The 13,272-nt window shown below is 39.1% G+C and overlaps 1 protein-coding gene across 4 annotated transcripts; it reads right to left on the bottom strand.

Moving 5' to 3' along the window:
* Positions 1 to 768: 768 nt before the first annotated feature.
* On the bottom strand, positions 769 to 13,010 carry rnf165b (ring finger protein 165b). Of its 4 annotated transcripts, none has more exons than XM_041999189.1 (9): positions 12,775 to 13,010; positions 9,370 to 11,898; positions 8,916 to 9,246; positions 8,644 to 8,775; positions 7,965 to 8,094; positions 7,681 to 7,785; positions 7,185 to 7,280; positions 6,612 to 6,715; positions 769 to 4,488 (listed from the first exon to the last, which is right to left on the bottom strand). In XM_041999189.1, the coding sequence occupies exons 3-9, from the start codon at positions 9,146 to 9,148 to the stop codon at positions 4,371 to 4,373; spliced, it is 918 nt and encodes a 305-aa protein (XP_041855123.1). In that variant the 5' UTR covers positions 9,149 to 9,246; positions 9,370 to 11,898; positions 12,775 to 13,010; the 3' UTR covers positions 769 to 4,370. The 4 variants fall into 4 exon arrangements, with proteins under 4 accessions (XP_041855123.1, XP_041855124.1, XP_041855121.1 ...); XM_041999190.1 differs by having other exon boundaries at positions 9,370 to 11,839; XM_041999187.1 differs by lacking the exon at positions 9,370 to 11,898.
* Positions 13,011 to 13,272: the final 262 nt, after the last annotated feature.

The raw sequence follows: 13,272 nt of genomic DNA, 5'->3' as shown, positions 1-13,272 counted from the left end.
TGGGAAACATCCAGTTTAAAAAAAATTCATTGTTTGACCAATGTGTTTTTAATTGTAGACTTCATCACAGATATCAGAGACATAATCCAAACAACATTTTTTTATTCTAAGTATGGCATGCTGTTTGTATTGTTTATGCTAACAAAAGCCAAATGCTGAAATGCATCTGTCTGACAATAAAACAGTTTTATAGACACATGTTGGAGGAGCTTTGATATCGAAACTTCTTTTTTATTTATTTATTTTATGTACGGCTTGGACGTAATTGAAGCCAAAAACTCCAAAGAATTTTGACCAACAAATGAGCTGAGCAGGATGATTTTGTCAAGCAGAAAGTTGGCATTTCTTCAGTTTCCATCAATTGTCTATAACTGTTTTTTCCAGTGCAGGGTCACGTGGGGGCTGGAGCCTGTCCCAGTTGCGATTAGACAAGAGGCAGGGTACACTCTGGACAGATCAGTCCATTGCAGAGACCAACACAGAAAGATGAGCAACCATTCACATGCACCCCTTGGGAGAATTTAGACACCAATTAACTTAACAAGCATGTTTTTGGACTGTGGGAAGAAGTGGGAGTACCCAGAGAGAACCCACACATGCATGGGAAGAACTTCCTCATAGAAAGGCCCCTTTCAAGGTTTAATACCAGGAACCTTCTCGTTGTAAGGGGACAGTAACAAATATACTGATACAAATATATCCATACTAAATGCATCAGCTAATTTTGGTCAGAGTATGCAATTTAAATACTCAACAACCCTTTAAAAATTGCTTTGTCACAGTTTCTTTTAATAACAGGACACCTAGTAACACCACAGTTTAGATGAGCTCTCAGCATTTTAGGCAGTTTATTTGAAAAACACATACAAAAAGATCATATACAAGACAATAAATAAAAAAGAGACAGAACAGTTTGGGTTAAGCTATGCAACTTTTTGCATCATCATTAGTAATAAATACAGTACAAAATCCACCCAGAGTGAATCTAAAGATTTTCCACAATATTCACTGATCATGTTATTCTTCATTATGATTTAGCTATTGCTTTCATATTATTGATACATACTTCTACTTTTCTATAAAATACTCAAGATCATAAAACATTGCGCGGTTACAGCAAAACAGCAGTGTGTTGTACAAAGATGGCCACTTCCCTTTTTCACTGGCAGGTTAATAATCAACATTTTTTCAGCAGCAAAGAAACATCTGAAATATTCAAGAAGGTACAGCATCAGATTAAACACATCTACAGAGCTACTCCCACATACACATAGGAAAACCTGAGAAGGACATGCATTAAAAAGCTTGTGCTTTAAGTTCTACTGTTCATTCCGGTTCATCAGCTTGAGTTAATACTATGGCTACTGTCCAGTTCACTCTGGAGTTACAGGGTACACTGTGGAGGGCATGGGGTAAGGCCAGTGAGAGCACGAAATGAAATTATAATAAGACCAGTCAGCTTCATTGCAATCCAAATCATGTAAGAATAATTTGCAGGGTTAGTAGAGTATTAATAAGAAATGCACACCAAAACAGAGTTAGCTTATCATACCCAGGTGTGAAACATCTATATTGTAAAACCACAGTACACCAGAAGTTTGCTCAAAAGATCAATGGCTCAAGTTAGCATGTTAGATACACCCCAAAATCCCACACAAAGCAACTGCCAGCAATATATACGAACAGGTAATACAGCTTGTTATGTAGGTCCTAAAATAATAAACACTAAAGATCCTGATATAATGGACACTGTGAATATGGTCACAATAAAATTCAAAGAAAAAAGTGTGAAAAATGTGATCAGATATAACTGATTATTGACAAGTAAAGCAATATATGAGAAAAGCAAGCTAAGACAAACAGGGTTGTACCCTGAAATCTGACATGGATAAAAGCAGAAGTGATATTTAAGAGATAAAACATTCTGAAATAAAATCAAGAGATGATATGAATGGAATGTAATCTAGATCAACAGCACCATGCTGGCCAGAAAATGTGTTGGGAGACACCCCTTGTCACTTTATCAACAAGTTTCTATTTTTCTCTTCTGAAAAAGAAAACACAGACGGCATGCAAAAGCATCCCCACCGACCAATGCATAATGAGGTAATTTTTTTTTTAATATTTTGTGTTATTTTAAATAAATATATTGATTAAATTGCAAAGTTATGAGATAGAGACATTAAATATTCCACCACAATAGCTAGCTAGCTACAGTTAGTAATAAATAATGATTGTTAAATACTTAAGGCATCTTTAATCACAGCATTCTATGTGAACTAGCAAACCTCCATTTTCATCCATATGTAGTTTTTTGGATGGAGGTTTCATACAAAAAGAAAAAAAGGGAAAAAAAATGAACACAAACAGTCAAGTTACCCTCCAATAATACACAAGGAAGCATGAAAATACTTGTAACTGAATAAGAACACAAAATCTAGGACAAGAAGTACCCACACCACCAAAAATAAAAAATAAAAATAAAAAAAAAAGAATCAGGCAACTCCATATTATAGTGCATTTACATAACACAGGCTACATTATAACAACAATAAATATGTTTTTGCAGCATTGCAGCTTCTTCTTCACGATGGTTAAAATGGACAAGGACTCGGCATATTAGTACCATGTCCAAATTGGCATGTAAGCAAAATAAACATATAGGTAATTAAAAAAAAGAAAGAAAAAAGAAATGGCAGAAAAAGACAATTGAAATAAAATCTATGTTAAGAACAGTTGTTTGGTATTTTTCAAATGGATGGCTTTTTCTCCCTTTCACCCTCCTTCAAGTGAACTATGCCAACATGGTTCATGCATGGTATAGAGACACAGCTTCTATCACTGAACATATCACAGTTGTTCTAGCAATACCATACACTAGTACCATGGGAGAGAGGGGGTGGAGACAATCAAACACATTCTAGCACATACCACAGGCAAACTAGTTTGTATTTTCCCTGTAACACCAGACACAGTCAGTTTTATCAAACAGTGGGAGCAACTTAGATCCAAATGAAAGGAGCTGATACACAACAGAGGCGATTCAATGTATATAGAAATCACATGTGCTTGTTCGATAGGCAATAAGGTTCTGGTAATAGGTAATACAAATGTCACTCTGATAGCAAGACTCAGGCACTGCATCCTCAAGCCCATGCCGGCCTCCCGCGATCATGAACATGCCATGAGCGAGGCCACAGAGGAGTTGCCGTTAATCACGGATCATCTTGCAGCACTTTGAATCCTAACCTCTTACACAACTATTAGGAGACAGATGCTGCGCTGGTGATCAGTGTCTAAGGGCAACTTTCGTCTACTCTGGATGAGTGGGAAAGGGTGTGGGCTAATTAGGTGCATTCTTGTCCTCCTCTATGAATGAGTGGGATCATCAGAGTCATAATATATGTTTCACATGCACAGACACAGTCCCTGTTTTCTACTGCTCCACAATATTAACAACACAGCCCAAGCCTGCCATACAGCATGCACATCTGAGGCCTCTGCTCTAGGTTAAAGAGGCCTCACTACGACACTACACACATCACTGGAAGCCATGCCTGCAGTTAGCGAGTTTAGCATCAACTTTGATGGCATCTACTAACTGTAAATCCAAAACCATGTTAGTCAAGAAAGAGAGATTTTTGGCCTTTTTACATGACTAGCCCTCTCTGTTGTTGCTTATGATTTAACACACCGAATACTCTAGAGCTGTATTCACCCTCTCTGTAGGTTTATTTTTCACAAACATATTTCTCAAAAATCTTTTGCTTGCTACACAACACTGTTACTCTGTAAATACTTATTCAGTACTAAACTCCATTACACCACAAGCGTTCAGCTACAAGAGTCCACACCACACAACCTCATGCTAATCATTTGATAATGTTCTGTACAGATGTGCTGAGGGCTTGGGCAGAGTGCAGCTTAAAGAATTTTTCACAGGCCTGGGGAAAAGGGTTTGGATATAGTGGCAGAGAAATGGCCTTAATACACCACACTGAGCTGGGGAGGTTGGTAGTCAGAATCCTCTATCTTGGCGGCTGTATGGAGAAATGTACCTAAGGATACACAATCTGACAATTGTGTGAAACCTCAGCACATCTGTCCACACATGTCGGCTCCTACCGTTTACATCCGCCAAAGTCCATTCAGCTGACCTTCAGTCCAGCCACCTTTCTGTGCATCAACCCCCGTCCCTCGTTGTGTTGTAGGTGAGTGTGCTTTGTTGATCCCTCTGTCACAGCTGTCTCAGAAGGCAGGCTCTTTGACTGATGCAGAGGGGAAACGGGGTGTTTGGCAGAGCGTCCCCAGAGGGAGGCAATGGAAATTTAAGAGACCAGATCCAAAGCCGCAAGAGTCTGCAGGATTTATCAACTGTCGGGGGTGAGCTGGGTCTCAATGTCCACTCTGCAGATGGGGCATTTCCTGCTGGTGGCCAGCCACTGGTCTACACACGCCTGGTGAAAGAGGTGCATGCAGGGTAGTCGCCTAAAGGAACAGGAGAGACAGAAATCTGATTTGCTCACTACTGAAAGCGCACTTGAGAAAAGCACCTTTAATCTTTTAGTTCAAAATGTAGTTTTTCATTCAATTTTAAGTGGTTTAATTTAAACTAGATCACTGAATTTGTTTAGATGCTAACAGATGAACACAAAAGATTGTAACACTTTAAATGAGACTACAGGAATATCAGTTTATCTACATTTAGCATATTAATGCCAGATGATATTTAGTTTTTAAAAAAATGTGAATTCCTTAATGTTTTATGCTTACTAGTTTGCATCTCTCCAATGACATGTAAGTGTAATAATGAATGAGATTTTTCATTCCCTGGCTTTGCTTAAAATTAAACGATGAGCAAACTGACAGAAATTTCAAAAACCCCATTTTGGCTGCAGTATCCTCCGTATTAAATTTCACTGCCTTTCTCCTTCACATATAGACTGGGAACAAGACAATTCTGATTATAATTTTATTTGCAGCATCTCTGAGCTGGCATCTCTCCTGTCCAAACATATGTCCACTTCCTAATATGTTTACATCGCTATTTGTATGCCGCTGAGGCGTGTTGGTAAGCATGATGTCACATATTTTATTGCTCTGATTGGTTAAAAGTCAAGGCACGTTGATATGCATCCATTTATAGTTCTTAAAAATCATAAATGAGAGGATGTTGCAGGATAATTAACGTCATCTCATACTGAAATAAGTTCAAATAGCAATCTGAATCTTTCTGAATATTCTTTTGATTCTGATTTTTTTTTTTTTTGCTCATTTCCATCTTGATAAAGGTCGTCAGACGGAAAACACAAAGGACTAATTTTCAACATTTTGACATTTTATCTCTGAAAAAGGCCACAAATTATATTTTGATGTATATAGACTCAACAGAATTTGAAACAGCTGAAAGAAGCCAATTTTGCAGCTTGGTTTAGTTACACTAGGTGATTCATGGGTCTTGTCATAACCAGTTTCCAGACCTTTTCTAGAATAGCTCCAGTTGTCAGTCTGAGGTTCACACTTGATGCCAGAATGCATCTCAAGTGACCCCTTGAGACCAAATTTCATTTCACAACTTCCACAATTTCACTGAGAAACTGTGACTGCTGATAAAAAAAGCACATCTGTGCATCATATGAGGGATTTGTGTGCATCTTAGGTGAATTAAAACTAGTTAAAGATGTCCACTTTTATCAAATAATCTGCATTTTAGTATGAACAGAACAGAATGCAATTCTTTTACAGTTGTCTTTTTTAAGATGAACCTTGTAACACTAAAACAACCACTAATCATGATGAATTCCAACCATACAGCACAGCATAAGAACATAATTACACTTTCTACTTAGTCAGTTTAAAGATTATCAAGTTTTATCAACAGACGACTGCACCATCTTTTTCTTTAAAAACCAGATACACCTCTACCCAACAGTTTTTATTTACTGATGATATTTGACTTATTAACTTGCTTTATTACTTTGCACATAGACTGATCACAACACTGGAAACACATTACTTGACACAAGTTGGACATAAAAGATTTAATGAAATGCTAATGTTGCAGTCAGGCAGTAACAAATATGAATTAGGGAAACATGAATATGTTTCTCTGAGGTTGCTTCACTGCTTAGTTGAACGCTTGGTGTAAAAATAATTATTTTTGACAAGATTTATGAAGCTAAAGTAAAACTTCACAAGGGAAGAAACAGAAAGACGCATGCTTTTTAAAAAACGCTGACGTGAAGCAGGTTTAATGTTTCTTGAAGAGTATCATAAAGTACAACTCTAGCTTGGCAGGTTTTTAGTCACAGACCACAGTTAGAAAAACATCTTTCTGACTTGATGGAGCTGCGTAAATGTCAGGAAAAGTGGAAAGTAATTACAGTTTATTCTGCGGGGGAGATTAATTTCCCAACAATGCATCCAACAGTTGTTGACATATTTCTTGAGGAAACACTAGTACCTGAGGATCACAGTAGTGCCGTGATACTTCAGTCTGAACTGGTAAACTAAATGCACCTCTCCAAGAAACTGCATATGCAGCCTACTCTTAAATCAGCACACCAGCCCTTTCACCAATCCAGCAAAAGAAGATGAGCAAATAACTATACCTGACATCCTCTCCATCTTCAAGCATCGACAGACAAATGGTGCACTTTTCATCGGTGTCCAGCTCCTCGTCATCCAGACACATCTTCAGGTCTTGGGGTATTCTCTGCAGAGATAAACAGCAAACAGACTTACATTTTCAAAGGATGTTGTGTTTATGCCACAGGGGTTTCTGAGTCAGCTCAGATTGGATATTAAAAAAAAGTGTCACCTAATTATATTTCTGAGAGAAAACTGAATCAAATATTCCGACACTCTTTCCGGAAAATTTGGGTCATATTCAGTGTAGATATTTCTTTAAATTCATTCCACGCTCATATCTGCAGACAGCAGAATGAGTCATCCCTCGCCTTGAACTGTGAACGCAGCAGCTTCCTCGCATTAATCTGCTAACAGAAATTAGTTTGACCTTTGAACTGCTGCATCTTTTCCACTCTCATCTTCACTCCTTGATCCTCCTAACCCAACAGGGTTGCCTTTTGTTTTCCAGTCTGACTACTTATTTCTTGCCCAGTGGTTTGTCTTCACCAAATGATCTTTTAACCAGCAAGCGAGTAAAAAACCTCTAGCCCTACCTTTTTGTACTTGTGGGGGAAAGTGAATCTCTCAATGGTGGTTTGAACAGCTCCACGGTTCACACTGCCCAGTCTGTCCTCAAGCTGCAGAAGCTCCTATGCAGAAAACATATCTTTTAATTATTTAGACTAATTAGTTTTATATATATATATATTATTTTTTTAAAAGTCTTGTGTTTTTCCCTACAAATTTAAACAAAATAGACATACACAGTCAAAGTATATAAAAGGAAGAGATATTCTAATACAACATAACTAAACTAGTGATTCAAGTAATACAAACGAGCACCTTAGACACAAAATGCGTCTTGATCAAACAGAAACAAATGTCAGTAAATTAAAGCTGGACCATTTGAAGCATCTGGAACATTGGAAATAAGAAAGGAATCTGTTACAGACTTGAGCCTATCCTGAGTGCTGATCATGGAGAAAACAATGATAAATTAGTGAAGATTGGTGTGTGCGCTGAAAAGAGGGAAGAAGCAGCCGCACTGACCTCGTAGCTCTCTCTAACGGCAGATGCGTGGCGGGAGGGGTTGAGACTCTGCAGAGCCAACAAGTGCAACTGGGGATATGGGTAGTTTCTGATCTCATGAACAACCTAAGAGATGATGGATAAAAGAGGTTGACGTCAGCTCTGCAGCAGAAACCAGACAGACCATAAGGAACATGGGCCATCTCTGTTTTGCTGGGTAGACTAATCACAGACACCAAATAGACAATCTCTGGGAGTTTATGGAGACAAATGTGATTGACTGTACAGAGGCATACGGGGCTCACCACTTGTGTTGAGGCATTGTTTCTAGGGAAGTGGTGCATCCTAGGGGAGGTCAAGTAGTGCTGATAGTGCTGTGGCAGCGGGTGGATGTGATACTGGTGAGGGGGCAGCCCAGCATCAACACTTAAATCCCTGGACAGAGAGTGTAATATAAATTCAGTTAACACAACACAAGTCAGAATTTCACAGGTTACTGAAACACAGTTTCATTACAAGAGATTTGTGTGCTTCAGCACATTCTTGAAGGTACATGGAAAGATTATAGATGGCTATCACACCACAGGTCCCCTCTGCCATGTTACTACAGTAGCCTTAAAGGTAACAGTCAAGTACAGGCTCTAGATTTATTTGTTTTTTGTTGCTAGCATGGTATTTCCTTCCTGGCTTTGAAAAAAAAGTAAGGTATGAGTAATTCACTTGGTTGTAATTTGCAATTTGTGCAGCACTAAATCCTAAACTCAGTCACTAAAACCATTTTCTCTGGACTTAAATATGAATGCTCCTAAAATTTATTTGGTGTGAACTAAGAAAGCAAAATAGGGAACAGATATTTACTTACTTTGTGTAAGCTAATCAGACTTCAGAAGTAATTAAAGTCATAACAATGTACCTTCCTAATAGGTCAAAAGCGACTTTGCTTCTGCAACAGTTTCTTGTTGTATAATAAGGTGTGTAGCTTACCAGTCTGTGCCCTCAGCCAGGTAGCGAGGCTGCTGCACCACAGGCTGAGGTGGGACATGAAGAGGGGGGGCAAACTCATAGCCGGGCCGCAGTCTGTGGGGCTGGTGAGGAACTCTTTCTGGGGTGCGTCTACTAACACAAATATTTGAAAATAGTCTAAAAATAAACAGCTTGTCACTCATTTTGGCCAAATCTTCTGTGCTAGCCACCATGATTAACCCTGAGATATTTTTTGTGTTCCCTTGTTTTAAACTTTAAGTCTGTATAGTTACCTGGAGGGTGGCAGGATGTGTCGGTGCTGGGCCTCAAGGATCTGCTGCTGGAGGAGGTATTGCTGGTGTAATGCCTGAGGTAGGAAGGGAGGGGCAGGGATATCCTGGAACTGGGGAGCAGGTAGGGGGTTGAGGGGCGGGTGAAGTGGAGGGCCATGCTGGTGGCCAGGAGGGGCCAAGTGGGGGTTAATGCCTGACTGTGGCTGCCCTGGATGGGGCATGGGGAAGTCCATGGGCAGCGGGGCCTGAGGACCTAACTGGAAGTGCCGGCAAGAGGTAGCATGGCTGTGCTGCTGCTGCTGTTGTTGTTGTTGCCGGTTGAAATGGGATCCTGTGGAAGATAAGGAGAACTTGTCAGGAATCTGAGGGGAGAAAATAGCTGGAATTAATAGTGGATGAAATGTGGTGTAACTGTGCGTGTGATATAGCATGTTAATGAAGCCCTACCTCTTACCTATGGTGACAAATACTTCTGTGGGGGGGGGGTGGGAAAATGATGGTTACCACAAGTACCATGAAAATGACAACCATTTTTGGTGCTGCACACATATCGTGAGCTTTGGTTTCTTTAAATGTGTTTCCGACACCTGGATCGATTCCTGGTCTTCAGACAGAGGAACAGAACAGATGAACTCTACCAGTGTGTAGGCAAGATCTTCAATGCAGCCTCGTTCTCAATAATTCTGCATTTAACAGCAGGTCAACGCATTATATAAACCATTGTTTACCGTTTGTAAATACATTAAACCATTTCTGTGAGAAATCTATCACTAAAACATTTGAAAAGTATTTATCCTTTCTGAAAAACATTAAACCACAAAATCCATTTAAATTAGAGATGTGCTTCACTAAAATCTACCATCTCTGTCTTCAAGATCCAACATGGTTCCACCGTTTTCTTTCACATGAACATTCAGAAGTTAAGAGGAAATAGCTTGAATACTTTGACTCTCAACAACCACAGCTATTTGGCAACAGCAGTGAACAGACTGCTGTTAAAAATGAACAGGGGAAAAAGAATTAAAAAAAAAAAGACAGCTAGCTTTTTCTATGGTGCCAATGTGGATTTAATATTGTATTAAAGAATAAAAAAATTAAATTTTCTGTTCAGGGAGCGGCTGACAAATTGCAATAACTTTAGCTGACTGGAAAGTTTTGAGAAAATCTACCAAAGGAAGGCAGTGTATGCTTACAGGGTATAAGGACAACATATTGTGATCTATGTCTTGAATGTTTAGAATTTAGAAATGTGTAGGTCTTAGAAAAACGTTTTTTCTTTGACAGATGTTAAGTGATTCTTTTTTCAATTTTTAACAAGAGGATTTAGGCAAAGTCTACATTGCATTTACTAGAAGTATGCTTAAAAAACGCAGTTTTTTTTCTCCCAAACATCCAGTATAAGCAGTATAGCCTTTCAGGAATTATTTCCAGCTTGACAGTTTGTCAGTGTAGCCAGGCAGACAAGAACCGAACTTGTTGCCATATTTAAAGACTCAGGTCTAGACTGCAAGTTGCAGACTGCGTTTTCAAGCGTCTCAGTGAAAACGATCACCATGAATGACAGCAGATAGACTCATTCAGGCCCTGTGATGGAGGAAGCGTGTAAATTGTCTATCTTTGTCACAGCAGGAGAGGAGGTGGGTGGGGGAGTGGAGGGGAGGGGAGGGGAGGGTGGGGGGCAGGTAGGGAAAGGAATAGGGAGGACAATAAATGGAAATCAGCAAGAAGCACACTGAAGGTTAGGAAAAACACTATATTCTTTATTGAAAAATATTAGTATATGTGGATTTTTTTTCTTATTTGTAATAATAGTATAAATCCATGCAATAAAAATAAACAACATAGACTGAAGGCAAGGCCCACCATGCTCCATATAGGGTTAAAAAGAACAAAAGCAGCATCCAATGAGCAGACGTGTTGGCTACAGCACATGATTTCAGTACAGCAAGGGTACATCTTTACTACAGAAAGATTACATTGGATTTTCACTAGTCAATGTAGAAAAACATAAACAAAAAAATATGAATCATAAATGTGACCATGCACTGAAAGTACTATTACCAGAACAAAAGGTAAAGAGAGACCACAACCAAACAATGAAGACGTTATTACTAATAGAGGATCTCTTTAGCAGTGCAGGAAAATAGGCATCCCTGTGAAATGGATAGCATTTTGGTCTTATGTTAGTGGGTAAATTGGGAAGTGATGAACCACCAGTGAGAATGTTTTCCTGCTTTACATTTGTAGAATTTAATTTGCCCTGACAATTCAGTGTGATTCAAAGCTTGAATTTTGCAAAGGGAACAAAAGGATTACACAAAAATGGAGACAGTTATGGTAGGTTGTTGTGTGCAGGTGCAGTGTACCTTAAGTCATTTCAAGTGGTCACAAGACAGCATTTGCTGAAATGATAAGTTTTAAAATAAAATGGCATGCATGTGGTTCCAATTTGCATGTTTTTTTTTTTTTAATCATAGCTTACATTTGATAATGTACATTGCACCTTGTGTGAAGAGAAGGAAGATGAGCCAAATTCTGGTGTTCAACAATGCAGTGCAGTATCTGAGATCATGCAAAATGTATCCACTTTACAGGAATTTACAGCATGTTGTCTATCAAGACTGGATGGGAGGTACACAATGACATTCAACTGATATCTAGAAAGGAGCTAAAATGTTTACTCAGTGCTACAGCAATCTGACAGAAAAAAAGACAAAAAGGTGCTCTGTTCTAGGTGTTAGCTGTAGTTTTAGTCTGCTTAACATGAAAAGTCTATGGCTGAATACATCTTGGGAGGGGGTGCATTTTAATACCAATGTCGTCTTCTGATGGAAAGAGGAAATGAAGAAGGGATTCACAATACAGCTAAATGCAGAGAACAGGCAGAGGCCACGCCACACCACACAGCAGCAGATGATCATTAGCTACACAATGGGGGACGACAAAGATCTGATAAATGCAGAATGTAGAGCCAGCCTCCATACTATGAAACAGGGAAATAAGAACAGAAATAAAAGCACAATGAAATCACTGATGCCACTGTTGTGAAATTAATGTTACACTGTAGCTTTATTAATGTTTTACTGTGACCGCATATTCGGGTATTTTTGCAGTTTTGCAGCTAACGACAAAACAGCTGCTGGATAGCAAATAAAACAAAAAGGACACTAACTGATGTGTGAGATATCCACGCTCTACAATCAATTGGCCACGTATCGATTAGTACTCTGACCAATTGACATTAATAGTGATCAGTGAAATCGCGGTGCAGCAGCGGATGATCTTCAAATGACATCATCCAGTCGCAGATAAGATGACTGGCTGAGGAGGCTACGTCTATTTTGCGGCATTTTAACGGTACAAATACGATAGTTTAGAGAGAAACAAAAAATGTAATGTGTATAACGGAATTTAGTAGTAAATATTGAAACATAATGCACTGTAAAATATGATCATCAACCGCAATAGCTTATGTAGAAATGTGTTTTTTGACATCAGACATTTAGACCCGAGCGCTTTAAGCATGTGAAATCCTTTGTGAGAAATGTTTCCGTTCCAAGATATAGCCTGGACCAACGAGCCAATTAGCTTATGTAGGAGCGGGGATTGTGTTTTTATTTCGTTCGGTTGCTACAGACAAACTACATCATTATGCGAGTTTTGTTAGTCTTCTTCAAACACAAGTTAAAGTATGAGTACGGTTTGAGAGGTTTCGCGAATAAACGTATCGTTGATTTTTATGCTAGCTAACAGGAGCTAACCCTGACGGCTAAGCTCGCGCTAGCTAGACAACAGCTGCAGTGAATATTAAGATAAACAGGGCACATGTTTTGGATTAATATGGATTTTAATACCATACCTCTGTTTCTCACTGAGCCGAATACGGGAAGAACCAGATATCCGACATGCACTAACACCATCCTGGGATCCTTATAATTCCGCCGGGTTGTATAGAGAGATGGAGTAGTTGAAGCCCATGCGGATCTACATTCAGGCGGCTGGTTGTTGCTGGCTAACACTACAGGCAAACCAAACGACTGTCTGACTCGCCTGCTTGTCTCAGAGAAAAGCAGACGTGTCATTTGTTGTCCGGAGCAAAAGAGGGCGATGTTGCGGCGCTACATGCTACAACTGGAGGTATCTCAAGGTTAAGCCGTCCTGGTCTGACAGTTCATTTTGATTTAAAGGGTTTTAGCATTTTACATTACAAACATACTGGTAATGTAGAAGCGTGTATGTTAAAAGGGAGAAAAGGAAAGTAGGCGTATGTGAACACAAGAATTTCGCCACTAATCATATATATATATATATATATATATATATAATGTAGGTTTCAACATGGGAAATGTAGTAGTTA

Source organism: Melanotaenia boesemani, chromosome 11 (genome assembly GCF_017639745.1).
Source record: "Melanotaenia boesemani isolate fMelBoe1 chromosome 11, fMelBoe1.pri, whole genome shotgun sequence".
Taxonomy (NCBI): domain Eukaryota; kingdom Metazoa; phylum Chordata; class Actinopteri; order Atheriniformes; family Melanotaeniidae; genus Melanotaenia; species Melanotaenia boesemani.
The sequence above is the reverse complement of the archived record's forward strand: the minus strand, read 5'-3'. Positions and strand labels throughout refer to the sequence as shown.